Source organism: Lithobates pipiens, unplaced genomic scaffold, assembly GCF_037356315.1.
Source record: "Lithobates pipiens isolate NorthernLeopardFrog02 unplaced genomic scaffold, aLitPip1_a1.2 Scaffold_8, whole genome shotgun sequence".
In the NCBI taxonomy this organism is placed as follows: Eukaryota; Metazoa; Chordata; class Amphibia; order Anura; family Ranidae; genus Lithobates; species Lithobates pipiens.
The window spans coordinates 104347196-104364632 of NW_027507903.1; the positions used below are offsets into that span (position 1 = coordinate 104347196).

General features: G+C 44.2%; 1 protein-coding gene across 6 annotated transcripts in view; it reads right to left on the reverse strand.

Annotated features, from left to right (window-relative positions):
• The window catches only part of LOC143963018 (long-chain fatty acid transport protein 2-like), a 252239-nt gene that overhangs the window by 29344 nt on the left and 205458 nt on the right, over positions 1-17437 (reverse strand). For all 6 annotated transcript variants that reach the window (XM_077472561.1, XM_077472558.1, XM_077472560.1 and 3 more), the window contains 2 exons: positions 5901-6095; positions 3452-3542 (listed from right to left, as the gene is read on the reverse strand). In XM_077472561.1, the coding sequence (XP_077328687.1) occupies positions 3452-3542; positions 5901-6095 (286 nt within the window). The remainder of the gene's footprint in view (positions 1-3451; positions 3543-5900; positions 6096-17437) is intronic.

Consider the following 17437-nt stretch of genomic DNA (forward strand, 5'->3'; position numbering starts at 1 on the left):
TCAACTCTCTGAACTGTTTTCAGACAATTTGTCATGGACTGGGAAGTGGACTGACAGCCATGAGGAGCAACTGTGTGATTTAGGGGAGGATGAAACTCCCTCTGCGTCAGCGGCCAGTGTCAAAAATGAGTTGTCTGCCAGTGCCACTCCCTCCTCATGCATTGCCAAGTCCCTTGAGGAGGATCGCTGGTTGAGATGGGTTCCTAAAATTGCGTTGACTAAACGAACACAGTTGACTAAGTTTGATTGTAAACCAGACGTTATTGCAGAATACCCAGTTCAGCGTGCACCAGATGTACCAATCCCAACCATTTATAGAGACCCTAAAACACTGCCCAGGCTGTCCAAGATACAGTGCATAATTGTTAAGTGGCTGAGCAGTATGGTTATCTGTATCCCTACATACCGACCCATCTAGAGGAAGAGATCCAGGAAATAGAAACCTCCTGGATAGATTAAGCTGTGCGGAGTTTCCTTCGGATCCATTTCTGGGTAGACTTTCAACAGTTGTCACCCAAGATGGCTTAGAGGTATACCTCTGTATTGCAGACCTGGGGCAAAATTAACTCGGACAGTGTGATTATCTGCAGGCCAAACAAGGACATTCAACATTACATTAATATGGTAAATGCCAAAGGAGACACCCTGAAACTGCCGGATCCCAGATATTACTGGTGATTGTGTTTCATGGACACCATACGGATTACAAATGTGCGCTTTGTGGAGTACAGACGCTATGTTGAAAACCACTCCACCTTTTGTGCAGAAAGTGTTGCTAGTGGGGGAAATTCCTGTTGGCTGTATTGCTGGGACTGTGTTGAACTGTGTGCTGCCGGTAGATACAGGGAGTGCCAACTTGAGTAATGCTGGTTGATGCTCTGGAATTGCCAGTATTCCTCCCTTGAAAAGTAACATGTTGATCTGACATTCAGCGTGCTTGTTTCTTCATCCAATGAGGACATTAATTTGCAGTCCCAGGCTGTTGTGTGGATAGATTGGGATCACCATTGCTAGGGGACCTATGTGAAGAAGTGTGGTCCCTTGCACCATAGACTAGCTGCTTGTTGCTTGATTGCAGCTATGCCTCTTGTCCCCGGAGTTGTTGCCGAGAAGAAGGGAAACTGCTGGGAAATATTGTTCTACCCAAAGTGAAAATCGATGGACTTTGGGGCTTCAAAGACACTGGGATGTTTAGTTACTTAGAATAAGCTGTGGCAAAGGGGCAAGTTCTCACCTTACACTTTGAATGACTGTCATTTTTTTCATATACTGGCCACCAGATGGCGTGAGCTGTGCCAGCCTGAGTGAGCCCTTGTTCACATTATGCATTTATCAGTTTGTAAGATATCTATGAAAAAGGGTGGCATCCTCAGATGAGGACGGTGCCCATTTTCGCCTGTACTTGTGTTTAGATATAGAGATCGTTGTAGTTTAGACATATCGTAGGGTGTATTTACACTGATTCACTTATGTACATATTGCACTGGGTTATCATAGGGATAGGATGCATTTCTTTGCTGTCCATTTTATTCTCTTTTTCAGGTGTTCCTGCGCCCATTGAGTCTTCCTTGGACAAGGAGAGACAATGATTTGATGTGGATAGCAATGCTAACCCTTTATTGCTACTGTATATATTAGATAGGCTACTGTTTGATAAGGCTACTGTTTGTTTTTCCCTTAACCGCTTGAGTGGCACGCCACACGTAAATTGTATATATTGTCTATTATTTATCTAGTCTTATGTGAAAATGCCTCTTGCTCAGATATAAAGTGTATGTTATGCATATTTACTTCATGTGATACGCCACATGTATTGTTATTATTGTTCCTTTTCTGTTTCCCCACCCGTCCCAGTTTTTGCCAGGACATTCACTCGTAGTTTTCCTAGGCAGAGGGAGGATGTAGCACCCTGGAGTTCAATTGATTTCCCCCTAATTCTGTAATTGCTGCACTTCTCTCCTCAGTAGGTGGCATTATAGTTGGTGACATTGGATAAGTGAAGGGCATAGTAAGGACAGATTATGAATGAGTGGGGTTTCTCAGTCAATTGGCAGGGATTTCTTTAAGTCCTTTAGCCTGCTGGGATCGCCTATCTATTTGGGTGGAGTCAGGGGATCAGGGGGTTTCATTGCCACCTGGACTGCTGTCTGGGTGGACGTGTGTTATGCTGCCCCGGGCTGCTAGGCCGGAAGCCTGAGGCCTATCCCAGGGACATCTGGATGCTAGTCTGTCTGAGGGCCTATCCAGAAGCAGGAGAAGCAGTGCAGGGTTGGGACTGTGGGCTTTTAGGGGTCCTGCTGGCCAGGAAACTAGCTGTGGTCAGAGGTAGAGGGTAAGCTGTCGCCACTAAGAGACTATCCACCTTTTTACCGGAGACCACTGTGCGTAAGCTGGGGACAGTACCAGAGCAGACTTCTCACTAGCCGGGGACGGTGAAGGAGTGGGAAAACTTCAGCAAGTGCCTAGTCAGGAACCCTGCGAGACAGCAGAGCTGACGCTTGTGGAGCATCAGTGAGTGCCAAGCCAGGGACCTAGCGAGTCAGTGGGGGTGACGCTTGAAGAGTATCTGTGAGTGCCAAGCCAGGGACCCAGCAGGGAAGCGGGGTGATGCTTGAGGAAGACACTGAGTACTAAAAGTGGAAGAGCTCAGGGGATTCAGTGGCTAGTGGATCTGAAGTCTAGTGAAAGACTGGTAGTTTGAGTAAAGATCCATAGTGAGTGACTGTGGAGTAAAGAGAACTGTTTGTGTTGCGAGTAGTGTTGCCAATAGTTGAGTACAACTACTGTTCGTAACTGCTACTAGATTTTTGCCATAGGAGACAGTGGTCCTACCTATCCAGAAACCGGTGTCCAGCTGGAGGCCTTCACCTGTATGCTGTCTGCCTATAGAAGTCTCAGAGTCTGCCAATTATCGTTGCATCTATCTAAGGGTGTCCTGCTTCTAACCCTCTCTCCCACAGTTCTGTTCAAGAGACAATAAATCTGCATTCAAAAAGTGTCTGGCGCCCACCCTTTCATCCTGCATTACACCCACCATGCCTTGTAAACCACTCTGCACAGAAGGATGTCAGCTGTCCCTAACTCTGGAAGTCATCATTAGGCCTCAGGGGCCCCGGGACTTTTCTATATATATATATATATATATATATATATATATATATATATATATATATATCTTTTTTTTTTCATTGACATTTTGACATATATATCCCTATTATAATTGATCATCTGATTTATTTTCAGGTATCACTTAATAATATATTGTTCGTATTGTTTATCACAAAATTAAGATAAAACCATACTAGAACTTTATTCTATGTGTCACACAGAAGGGTCTCCATTGAATGAGGGATATTGATAGGTCTACAGATATAAAATCCATGCCTGACCATGGGCAAACATTCTCTTATATGCATTGGAGCAAAATTAAATGATACAAAAAAAATGTCACCTCTTGCTGCCCGGATGCAGCGTCCTCTGTGATCCAATACAGGCTCATTTCTTTCCATATCATATTTTATAATCTCGAAAGGTTGAAGAAGCTGAAAGATTACAAATGAAAAGACACTACTGACAATCAAAATTGTTTAGGTGCAATTTTGCACATTTGAATTTCCTTTTAGATTACTGGAAAGATGGCAGTTGTTATTCACTACATTATCAAAAGTATGGGGATGCCTGCCTTTACACCAGTGTTTCTCAAACCTTTTTGTCTTGCGGCGATCTAAAAATGTTCAGGGCATATAGGTAGCACTTATGAGCACAGGGAAGGCACTTATGGGCACAGAGGCGGCACTTATGGGCACCGATAAGCTGCACTGATGAGGCAGCACTGATGGGCAATGATAAACTGCACTGAGGTGGCACGTATGGGCACTGATAAGACAGCACTGATGGGCACTAATAACCTGCACTGATGGGCACTGAGGTGGCACTTATGGGCACTGATAAGACAGCACTGTTGGGCACTGAGGTGGCACTTATGGGCACTGATAAGACAGCACTTATAAACTGCACTGATGGGCACTGAGGTGGAACTTATGGGCACTGATGAGGCAGCACTGATGCACACTAAGGCGGCACTTATGGGCACTAATAAGCTGCACTAAGACAGCACTGTTGGGCACTGAGGTGGCACTGATAAAACAGCACTGATAAACTGCACTTATGGGCACTGATAGGCACTGAGACGGGACTGATAAGGCTGCACTGATGGTCACTGAGGTGGCACTTATGGGTACTGATAAGACAGCACTGATGAGCACTAAGGCCACACTTATGGGCACTGACAAACTGCACTGAGGTGGCACTTATGGGCACTGATAATAGACCAACAATAGACACTGTTCCTCCAGTGGCACTATTCCTGACAACAGTGATGTGGTATTATTATTCCTCCTCTCGCTGACCACAAGCATTAGATCATTAGTTTTTTTTTACGCCTACTGACTACAGAAGTCTGGGGTACTGTTGATTTCCATTGACACTCCAACTGGACACAGTCTGGCCCTCCCAAAGTCGCAAAGACAGTGAGCTGACTCTTTATTTAGAAATTTCAAGGATTTCTGGGTTAAGCATTAAATTGTAAGGCAAGCATGCTGTGATGAAATAGGTTCTCAGCACTGAAAACCAAGATGCCATCAGAAAGCAAGCACAGTCTTTTCAGGATAGACAGAATGATAGATGATGATGATGAATAACTTTAGGTAATAAGAGTGAGTACCTAGGGTTTCCCCCTTTCCTTTAAGCCAAACTCAAACACTTTAGCGGCTGCATTTTTTTGGAGGGGTATACACTATAAGATTGTAAAAGACCTGGGACACTATTGGTGGCCTGAAAGAGTACTAATGTGGTGCATAGCTCGCCGCAGCAAACAGTGTGGGTGGCTAAATTGTAAGTGTTCTGCACGGAATGCAATGCAAAGGTCAGATATGTCCTGGGGAGAGGGATAGTGCTAGCGGGGGGGGGGGGGGGGGTAGGGAGAGTTAGATATTTCCTGGGGGGCAGTGGTGGCTGGTGCTGAAAATTTTGAGGAAGGAGAGCAAACAAACTTAAGAATTCTGAAAAAAAATCAATTGCAGCCTCACTGTGCCCCTTAAATGCAGCCATTGTGCCCATAAAATGCAGCCACTGTGCCCATAAAGTGCAGAGTCTGTGCCCATAATATACTGCCACTGGGCCCATCATATGCAGCCTATGTCCATCATAGGCAGCCTCTGTGCCAATCATACAGCCAATGTGCCCATCATATGCAGCCTCTGTGCCCATCATATGCAGCCTGTGCCCATATATGCTGGGGGTTCTTGGGGCATCAGATATGTGCTTCTAGCATATCTTCCTTCTGCTAAAATCCCCCCAGCACATATCCTCCTAACCCCTTGATCACTCCACATATTTTTTACCTTGTCCTCCTTTCCAGCTTCTCTCTCCCCCTCCCTCCTCCATCTACAGAGCATAATAAAAACTTTCTACAGACCTGATATGAGCGTGCCCCTGCTACCCTCCTAGTGTGTGTACAGAACGGAGAAGGAGGAGGAGGGGGGGGAGCTTTGATAAACTGACACTCTGCTTTGCTGAACCAAGCTGCTGTCAGGGAGAGGGAAGAGATGTCACTCTCAGTGCAGTCCATGTAAATGATGTGTCCGGGTCGGGGCAGAAGTAAACCCAAACACATCATTCAAAAACCAGACTGTCTGGGAGAAAACCGTACAGGTGGCAACCCTAGAGTACACTGTAATGAAATTTACTTCCCTGTACAGCCCCTCTCCAACAATTCTGCCTTAAAACTCCCATCAATCTGCTTCCCATAGGAGACAATTGTGATGGTGGATGGATTTAAAGTTGAAGATGATTTCAACAGCTAACAATAGTATACTAGGATATGGATTGTCATGCCTTGCCTTTAGAAAGATGTTGTATCTTCCAATTGCACCTGCTTTATTGCTGTAGTTAAAAAAGAAAGCATTTCCTTCTGTTGCTCCATAGACCTCATAGAGTGTAATGTTACCAAAACGATTTGTGAACTCTCTCCAGACATCAACTCTGACACCATTCCCCATGCAAAACTGTACACTGTGGTCTTTGTCACTGGCTTTCTACAAAATGAAAAAACGTTATAAATCATATGAAGTGGGATACCATTTGAAACGGACATTCACTGTATTATTTGCACAAGAGACTCCATTTTGTTTGCACTGCTGAAATGCGTTCTTTAACCTTCGCCTAACACACAGACACATCTTCTGCTAGAAGCTCTCTTGGTCTCTATTCCCCCCTCCCCTCTCAAGGTTTTACTTTTGCAATTTTTCTGTTTGCTAGCTTTATTCATTTCTATTTGTTAGCTTTTAATAACATCTCCCACCATCCCTTTCTTATCTATGTATAAAATAACATGTAATAATACATTTTGGCACTGAACGGACATTTTAAACACAGTGATTGCGTTCTGTGAATCTGTTCCTGCAGCTGCAGTTTCAATCAGAAATAATCAGATATAATTCCATAACAGTTTTGGCGAGCCAGACAGGAGTTTTTCAGAGTCTCCAGAAGGAACTGTGCTTTGATCGGGATCATTAGGAACGCAGACCTCTAAATGCTGGCTAGGTAAGCTGTCCTTAAGCTTGCTATATTTCTGCTTTTCCTATGTATCCTATCTGTCGGTTCTCAAGGAAACCAGACCACTCTCGGACGTTTCTGGTTAGGTAACATGTGTGAGAATGTGTTTTTGTCCCCCTTCATGGGTTGGACTGTGTGTGGATAGGGAGAATCCCCTGCAGTTCCCTACATTGACTCCTTGTGGGTGACCTGGGTCAGAGGCGCGTGGTAGGGTCGGATGAAACCCACAGAGAAAATAAGAGACGAGGAGGGTCTCTTAATGAGTGTTTTGTCTATTGTCATAAACCCCTTCTATCCACGTAGATAAGTAGAGACTATTTTTGTAAATCTGTAGATTGCTGTACTATTTGTTATACAAAAAGTAGAGAAAACTAGCCAGTCTTTAAGGACATTAAATTAAATAAGGGAATGGATGGTGAGAGGCCTTCAGAAAATGCCCAGCGCAAGATGAGCGCTAGAGAATATATGAAAGGTACGGTTCCGTCTATACTGAGCCCCTAGATAAATGGGTGGAATGGACAAAAGGAACAGCTAAACCTTTAAAATCTGAAGGGACTTTTGATTTACAAGTATAGCAATTTTTTCTGCACGATTATGGCCAACTACTGTGCAGTGAAGGAGCAAAAAAGTAGCAAATCAAAGTGACTTGACAGAAATGTTTAAGAAAAGTACTGCCCAAATTTACTACGTTTGGCCAGAAGACTCTGTAGTGGAGGACCCCCCACCTTATGTGGATGTCCACCCACAAAAGCACAAGAATTTGATTACATGGAACACACAAAAGATAAGCTGCGCAATATAGTAGAGAGCAGAGGTTTAACAGTCCCATATCAACCTACAAAGAGGGATTTTTTTTTATTTTTTAGATGATTGGCATAAATCAAAAGGCACATATGCAAAACTAGATCTCTCTGAACTTAAGGCTTTGGCCAGAGAAAGAGAGATGGAGTCTGAACTTCCGTGGAAAATCATAATTTCCAAATTTTGTCAGCAAGGTGAAGAGAGAAGGAAGGGAGATGCCACCCCGTCACAAAAAAAATCTGTTGCAGTTTATCCTGTCAGAGCCCAATTTGTTTTTGAAAGTAATGCTATTGACAGTAAGGCCGCGTACACACGGGCGGATTGTATGGCCTACTTAGTCCGTCATACAATCCGACGGACAGTCCGTCATACTTTCGAATGAACGGACTTGACCACACACGGATGCACAAACAGTCCGTCGAAAGCTTGCGCGATGACGTGTACAGCACGTACGACGGGACTAGAAATAGGAAGTCCAATACACAGCAATGCAACCTTCCGCCGTGTAAATCCTTTCTGAGCATGCGCCATACTTAGTCCGTCGAACTAGCCTACTCACGAGCGGATTGTCCGCTGAAACCAAAGTATGACGGACAATATTACGGAAATTTCAAAATACTTAGTAAGCCAGACTGCACGCTGAAAAAGTCAGCTGAAGCCCACACACGAGCAGACTGTCCGCTGAAATGTGTTTCGGCGGACTAAGTAGGACATACAATCCACCCGTGTGTACGCGGCTTCAGTCTCAAATTAAATGGCATGTACCTTTTAGTCCCCAAGAAATGAGAGCCATATTAGAGGGATTGGGAGATCCTAGAAAGAATCCAATTGGGTTTTCAAACAAACTTAGTGCTGCACAGGAAGCATATGAGGCTTATGCTACTGACATTCATCAGCTTCTTATTAAAGCAGTGGGAAGCAACATGTCTGGCTATACACTTAAAGAATGTGGGGTAGATGTCAAAATATCTAGATAAGATGGTTAGTGGAAGGGGGGTTTGTGAGAAATTGAAGGAAAAATTGCTCCAAATATATGGACAAACCAGACATGCTGAATTTATGAATGCTAAGCAAGGGAAAGAGGAAGCAGTAGAGGCTTATTGGAAGTGGTTAAGTGATATGCCTGAAGAAGCAGACCTTAAGATAGAGGAAGACAAGGAGGGACGATTTTCTTATTTGTTCTGATACAAAGGACATTTGTAGCAGAGAAACAGTAAGCTTTCTCATGTTTCTCTATAACAGTAACAACAAAGTTAGCAAAGATAAACTACAATACTGCCAAGAGAGTGATCTTCCTGGGTCACTGCATTTCACATGGAATCCCTCACCTAACCCCAGATCGAGTTAAAACTCTACAAAAATTAGAAAAGCCAAGAAATGTACAGCAACTGCGCGCCTTCCTGGGGTTAGTGGGATATTGTAGGGCCTGGATTCCAAATACATCAGAACTTATGGCTCCTCTATATGAGGCTACCATTGGAAATACTTTCTATCTCACATAAGACAATGAATTGCAGATGAAGGAGCTTATTAAAATTTTGTATGAAGCTCCCTCTATTGCACTTCCTGACTATACGAAGACTTTCTCATTGTTCTGTCCTGAAGTCAATGGATTTGCTGCAGGTGTCATCAAAGGCTTCGCCAGTTGTATGTGAGCCATAGCAGCTATTTTGCTGCTAGACAAAGTATCTGAGCTTGTACTAGATTTGTCTCTGATCCTGTATGTGCCACATGCAGTACAGAAAATCATGAATCAAGTAAATACCAGAAGTACCAGTCTGCTCTTTTTGCTCCATTGAATTTATCAAACAATGTGTTACTTTAAATCCGGCTACTCTTCTTCCTATAATTGATAAAGGAAGATGCAACAAATGGTACTGATATAGAACCTGAGAGTTTTTTCTCATGATTGTATGGCTCTGATGGAGGTAGAAAGTGCCTCTGTCACACCAGCAAAAGATGAGCCTTTATCAGATTGTGACACACACTTATTCGTAGATGTTTCCAGATTTTACACTGATGATGGTCAGCCACACACAGGGTTCTCTGTAACCACTACAGACACCATTTTACATGAGGAAGCATTGATACCCCAGATGTCAGCACAGGAAGCGGAGTTGTGTGCTGTAGTCAAAGCATGTCATCTCCTAGAGAATGAAAGGGGAAACATTTACACTGACAGCAGATATGCATTTGGAATAGCTCACGATTTTGGGCCTATTTGGAAAGCACGGATCTTCCTGACTAGTGCAGGGAAGCCAGTGAGACATGCAAAACTCATAGAGCAGCTATTTGAGGCCTTTCATAAACCAGCAGAAGTTAACATCTTGAAGATAAAAGGACATGCAAGGGGAATTGACATGACAGCCAGAGGAAATGCTTTAGCAGACCAAGCTGCAAAGGATGCCGCCCTTATGGCATTTGGAGTCACACCCACTGTAGGGGTCACCCAAGTAGCAGGGACAGATTCCCCTTATCAAGAGCAGTGGGATGTAGAAACTTTAATTCAGTTGCAGAACCAGGCCCCTGATGAAGAGAAGGATAAGTGGATCAAATGTAATGCTACCCAAAATCAGCAGTGACTGTGCAGCGCTGACAACAGGTGGTGTCTACCCAGGAGTTTGTACCCAGTTTTAGCACAACTGTCACATGGCGTCAGTCATCTTGCTAAGGGCATGATGGTGGCACTTACTGACTGCTATTGGATAGCACCTGGATTTAGTGCATTTGCAGCCAGGTTTTGTGCTTCATCTCTCACTTGTGCTCTGTACAATGCAGGGAGGCCTGTCCATGTTCCCCAAAGCATTTTCCTAAGCCAGATTTCCCTTTCCAAAGAATTTAAATAGACTACATTCAGATGCCCAGGATAGGCACCTATGAGTATGCTCTAGTGCAGGGATATGCAATTAGTGGACCTCCAGCTGTTGCAGAACTACAAATCCCATGAGGCATAGCAAGACTCTGACAGCCACAAGCATGACACCCAAAGGGAGAGGCATGATGGGACTTGTAGTTTTGCAACAGCTGGAGGTCCGATAATTGCAGATCCCTGCTCTAGTGTGTGTTCAATCTTTGAATGACATAGTTTGTAGGTATGGAGTTCCTGAAACTATTGAGAGTGACAGAGGAACTCATTTTACTAGGGAAGTAATGAAAGAGGTAATGGAAGCCCTTCACATACAGCAAGCTTTCCATACACCTTATCATCTACAAAGTAGTGGTAAAGTTGAGAGACTTCATGGAATTTTGAAAAACAGATGTGCAAAAATGAAAGCAGATACAGGAAAAGGATGGGTGGATTAGCCCTATATTCTGTATGAACTACCACTAAAAAACCACATGGGCTGTCCCCCTATGAGATTTTATATGGAGGGCCACCCAAAACAGGGCTATATTTTCCCCAACAGTTGCAGGCTTCTCACTCTAGTCTGTTAGAATATGTTCAGATTTTGCAAAGAACATTGAATAAAATACATGGAGGTGTTTATAAATCTATCCCCAACCCAGATTATGTTTCAGGTATTCACAGAATCCAACCAGGTGACTGGGTAGTGGTCAAGCGACACGTCAGAAAGCCACTAAAACCAAAATTTGACAGACCACATTTGGTGCTTTTAACAACCGGTTCCGCTGTCAAGTTGGAAGGAAAGCCCACCTGGATTCATGCCAGTCACTGAAAGAAAATCCTGAAGTGATGATATCCTTTGAAAAAATTATGATGATATTTCTTTTCTTTTTGTTTGTGAGAACTGAGACATGGAAAAATAACCCTTTCATCCAAATTTTAAAATTGTATGCAAGCCATAGCAACGCTAGTAACTGCTGGGTGTGTTCTCACTTACATCCCCAAACAGGAACAATACCCATGATAGCAATGCCTTTTAACTTCACTGATCTAAACAGGACCTGAATAAATGGCTCATACATAGTCTCCGCAGCTAATGCGCACAGATCAGTAACTTTGATGGTTTCAAAACAGATAGACACTCTGCAGATTTGTTTAAACATTACATGCCAGTTTAACACTAAATGTACACGGTTGGGCAATTCAGATTGCACCAGAACAAAGATTACAGTTTATGGAGGAAACCATGGTCAATATTATTATATCCCAGATCCAGAACTAAATAGAACCCTTTATAGTACAAATTGCTCACAGTTCCCAATATGTGAAAATATTGGTTACCTGAGATTCCATGTTATTGCTAACAGTTTTTTAGGAGCAGGTATACCATCCATACATAGAAGGTTATATTATATATGTGGAAATAAACCTGGCTCCCTACTGTTACAGGTACATGTTATATTGGGAAGTTAGTACCTGCTTTGGCTGTTTGCAAAGATACAGTGCGACCAGATTAAAGTCCAGAATACCCTTTAGTGTTCAAAAGAGAGCTGTTCACTGAAGGTAACATGGCATGGTCATGGTTCCCTTCCTAGACAGGATTGGGAATTGAAGCAATGAAAAAAATAATTACACTAGAATTGTAAATGAGATTATTAACCTTACTACCACTGATATAGGTTTATTACGTGAAGAAATGGTTCAGCTTACAAAAGTGATATTAGAGCACAGATTAACACTAAATTATCTCACTGCAGCTCAAGGTGGGATGTGTAAGGTATTTCACACTGGCTGTTGTATATACATTTCTGATAATGAGGACATTATTAAACAGCACCTTGCTAAGATAAGAGAACTACAGAATAATGCCAGAGATTTTGCTAAAGATGGATGGAACCCCTTTAAGGGTTTAGGAGGTTTGGTGACGTTTTATATGTCATAGCAACATGGTTACAGAAACTAGGCGTTTACATTGTGATGTTCCTATTTCTCATATTTGTTATTTACTTCCTCATCAGGCTATGCCTCTGTGTTACTACTCACTGTACCAACAAATGGTCCACCAGCCCTGATGAACCCTTTATTGTGAGAAAACTAGGACACAGCTGAACAGGACACTGTCCCTCTGCGCCAATGTAACCGGAGTTACCGGCAATCGGATGAATGTAACGTGGAGAAGAATAGTGTCAAATAAACAAAAGGAGGGAAATGACATGGACTTTCACTGTATTGTTCATTTAGACACAAGAGACTCCATTTTGTTCGCACTGTTGAAATGTGTTCTGTAACCTTCACCTAACACACAGACACATCTTCTACTAGAAGCTGTCTATGTCTCTACTCCCCCCTCCCCTCTCAAGGTTTTATTTTTGCAATTGTCCTATTCGCTAGCTTTTAATAGTATATGTCTATTTGTTAGCTTTTAATAATATATTTCTATTTGTTAGTTTTTAATAACATCTCATACTTTCTTATCTATGTATAAAATAACATGTAATAATACATTTTGACACCGCAGAGCTCCGCCTGTGCAGGGCGCTGCCTCTGCGTGTTATTCCAAAAGTTCTTTGGTGTGGGCTTTTTTGAGACAAGTGCATCAGATTGCACCGCTGCTATTTGCAAAATATGTCTCAAGCGTATCTTGCGTGGCCAAAACATCAACCGCTTGGGGACCACATGCTTGACCAGACATATGTTGACCTGCCATGCAGTTCGTTGGCAAGTGTACCTTAAAGACCCACACCAAAGAACAAAGCTGACCTCTCCTTGCTCGTCATCAACTGGGATCTCAAACCCCACTATACCTTCAGTCCTCTCTGAAACCTGCACTGAGAGGGATGAAGGTGTAGAATTAGGTGAATTAGGTGTGTCACAGCCAAGTACTTGTGGGCAATCTGCTAGTGGTACACCGACGTCCGATTGTAGCAGGCAAATTTCCCTGCCCCAGCTGCTGGACCGTCAAAAGATGTTCACTCTCAGCCATCCACATGCCCAGCGCTTGAATGCTAGCTTGGCTAAATTGCTAGCACTTCAACTGCTGCCTGTTCATTTGGTAGACTCAGCCCCCTTCCATGAGTTTGTACAATGTTTGGTTCCTCAGTGGCAGGTTCCCAAACACCACTTTTTCTCATGGAAGGCGATTCCGTCTCTCTACTGGCATGTGGAAGGCAATGTCCATGCCTCGCTGGACAGGGCGGTCAGCAGTAAGGTGCATATTACCGCTGACTCGTGGTCCAGCAGGCATGGACAGGCAGCTGGGAAGGATGCAGGACAAGGTGCAGTAGTGTTGGCAGTTGTTCCGCCACCACGCCTCCAAAATGCTACTACTGGTTGTGACACACCTCTTTCCTCCACCACTCCTCTTCTTCTTCCTCCATGGCCTCTTCCTGTACTTTGTCCTTGGAACCAGGGGTGCTCCGTAGACGTTCAAGGGGCTACGCAAGTACACAGGCAAATAGAGATATACAGATATTCTGTCAGCTCTGCAGGGGCAGGCTGAGAAGTGGTTTACGCCATGCCAGCTTAAGCCAGGAATGGTGGTTTGTGACAATGGCACCAACCTCCTCTCCGCCCTCCGACAGGGACAACTGACCCATGTGCCCTGTGTGGCTCACGTCCTTAACTTGGTGGTGCAGAGGTTCTTGGGCAGGTACCTGGGCTTACAGGGTGTCCTGAGGCAGGCCAGGAAAGTATGTGCATTTCTGCTGGTCATATAATGCCAGTGCTTGGCTGGTTCAGCTCAAAAAGGAATTGAACTGCCCAAGAACCACCTTATCTGTGACATGCCCACCAGGTGGAACTCAACGTTGGCCATGCTGCAGCAGCTGCACACACAGCAGAGTGCCATCAATGAGTACCCGTGCGACTACGGCACCAGGACAGGGTCAGAGGAGCTAGTTTTTTTCCCCACGCCAGTGGGCCATGATCAGGGATGCATGCACTGTCCTATCACCATTTGAGGAGGCCACGAGGATGGTGAGCAGTGACAGTGCATGCATCAGTGACACTGTACCTCTTGTCCACCTGTTGGAGCACACGCTACATGGAATAATGGACAGGGCACTTGAGGCAGAACAGAGGCAGGAAGAGGAGGACTTCCTTGCCTCTCAAGGCCCCCTTTATCCAGACAGTGTTCCTGCTGTTCTGCCGATCACACATGATGAGGACAAGGAGGAGGATTGTGTCAGCATGGTGGTGGAGCCTGGCACTCAGCATCAGCAGCAGTCTTTTGGGGATGATTTACAGTCCCAAGAAACCCGTGGACTTGTATGTGGCTGGGAGGAGGTGGCTGCGGATCATGCCGTCCTTAGTGACCCAGAGGACTCCAGACCAAATGCCTCAGCTAACCTACGCTGCATGGCCTCCCTGATCCTGCAAAGCCTGGGGAAGGATCCTCGTATTTAGCGCATCAAGGAGAGGGATAATTACTGGCTGGCAACTCTCCTTGATCCACGGTACAAAGGTAAGGTTGCGGACCTTATCTTGCTGTTGCAGAGGGAGAAGAGGATAAGACATCTCTGGGAGGCATTGCAGAAAAGTCTGTGCTATGCATTCCCAGAGACTGGGAGGTTATAAATTCCTGGTCCTGGACAATGTGTTGCTGAGGCTTCAGTCAGTAACAAAAGGAGCGGTGGAGAAGGTGGCTGTCTGACCAATACGTTCAGACAATTTTTTAGTCTGCAGCCCCAAGGTATGATCGGTTCCAGCAACCATTGCCAGTGTCTGATTTACATGGTGCTTGAATACCTAGGGGCAAGATCAGACTTGGACACCTTTCCCACCAAAAATCCTCTGGGTTACTGGATTTTGAGGATGTATCACTGGCCAGAGCTTGCACATTATGCAATTGAGCTACTGGCCTGTCCTGCAGCCAGTGTTCTTTCGGAACGCACATTCAGTGCTGCTGGAGGCTTTGTAACCGATCACAAGGTGCGCCTGTGCACCGACTTGGATGATCGACTGACCTTCATAAAGATGAATCAGTCTTGGATCACCACCAGCTACCAAGCACCTGAAGCTGATGTAACCGAATAATTTTTTTTTGAAATGTCACATCCCTTCAAAACTGCCTATGCCGATGCTGAGTGACTATCCTGTTATGCTGACTGACTATCCTCTTCCTTCTCAATGATCCTGCTGATAGCTTGGAAAAACATTTTTGGTTCTGTGTGCCGCCACCAGTGGCTAAGGCCCAATTTTTCAACCCCTGTTTAACAGAGGCATGTAATTACAATTTTTGATGCAATACTTTGCAGCAGGGCTGTGAGGGGTTGCAGTGTTGTGGCACCAGCACCAGTGCCTAAGGCCCGATTTTTCAGCCCCTGTTTAACAGGGGCGTGTAATTACAATTTTTGATGCAATATTTTGCAGGAGGGTTCGTTGCTGCGCTCAACTACAATATTTGTGAGTGGTTGCAGTGTTGTGGCACCAGCACCAGTGGCTAAGGCCTAATTTTTCAACCCCTGTTTAACAGGGGTGTGTAATTACAATTTTTGATGCAATACTTTGCAGCAGGGCCATTCCTGCGCTCCAACTAGAGTATCTGTGAGGGGTTGCAGTGTTGTGGCATTAGCACCAGTGGCTAAGGCCCAATTTTCAGCCCCTGTTTAACAGGGGCGCATAATTACAATTTTTGATGCAATACTTTGCAGCAAGGCTCATTCCTGCTCTCCAACTAGAGTTTCTGTGAGGTTTTGCAGTGTTATGGCACCAGTGGCTAAGGCCCAATTTTCAGCCCCTGTTTAACAGGTGCATGTAATTACAATTCTTGAGATAATATTTTACAGAAGGGCCCATTCCAGCGCCCACCAAGAGTAACTGTGAGGACTTACAGTGTTGTGGCACCAGCACCACCACCACTAAAGACCCAATTTTTCTACCACTGTTCAACAATGGCATGTAATTACAATTCTTGATATAATAGTTCACAGCAGGGCGCCCTAGCGCCCACCAAGAGTCACTTTGAGGGCTTATAGTGTTAACTTGTGGCAACACCAACACCTTAGGCCCATATTTCTGCAGAGCATATAGGGCAGGCCCCTACTTTCAAACATCCAACTTACAATGTTTCCTACTTGCAAACGGAAGGAGACAACAGGAAGTGAGATGAAATATACCCCTAGGAAGGGAAATTCTCTCCTGAAAGAGTTGATATGGGAAAAACATGTCTCCTCTCCACTGATGCTTTATCCCAATCCTTGTTTTACTAAAAACACCAGATTTTCAAAAAACATTGGTCTTTGGGACAGAAAGTGAGGTGAAATCTTCTGAAGCGGTGCAAACACATCTAAAATGTTACAGGGGTGATAACCCTTCCCCATGTTTTCAAAAAATCTCAAAAATAGATTTTTTTGACTGGAGCTACACTTTAAAAATGTACCAGTTCAAAATTACAAACAGAGAATCTACTTAACACAACAAACCTACACAGTCCCCGTCTTGTTTGCACCGCCTGTATACTGCTGTTCCGAGTATATAGGGCCTGGGGGCCCCACACCTTTCCTTTTTTAAATTTGGGTATGGGGTTCCCCTTAATATCCGTACAAGACCCAAAGGGGCTGGTAATGGGCAGGGGGGGCTACCCATGCCCTTTATCTCAATGATTTGCATCCATATAGATGGAACCAGACATTACATTAAAACCACAAGCAGTTTTAAATGACTTTTTTTCCGTTAGAAATGTCATTTTGTGCAGAAACTGTTCTAAACATGGGAAACACGGGCCACTTCGCAGGCATACTATAGACACCCCCCAGGTACAATATTTAAAGGAATATTTCACATTTTTTCACTTTAAGCTTCATTAAAATCAGTGCTCCCGAAAAAACGGCCATTTTTTAAAACATTTTTTTGCATTGATACATGTCCCCTGGGGCAGAAGCCGGTTCCCCAAACCCTTTTTAGGACAATAACTTACATATTAGCCTTTAAAATTAGCACTTTTAATTTTGAACGTTCGAGTCCCATAGACTTCAAGGGGACCTAAAGTTTGGGCGAATTTTCGGTCCGTTCGCAGGTTCTGGTGCGAACCGAACCGGGGGGGGTGTTTGGCTCATCTGTAGCCTTCGCCTACCGTCAGAAACCATGAAATGAGACAGACAGAAGAAGTACAGTTAAATCACACTTGTTTAATAATAAAAGAACAAATGTAGTAAAAAAATAGCCAGAGTTCAGTAA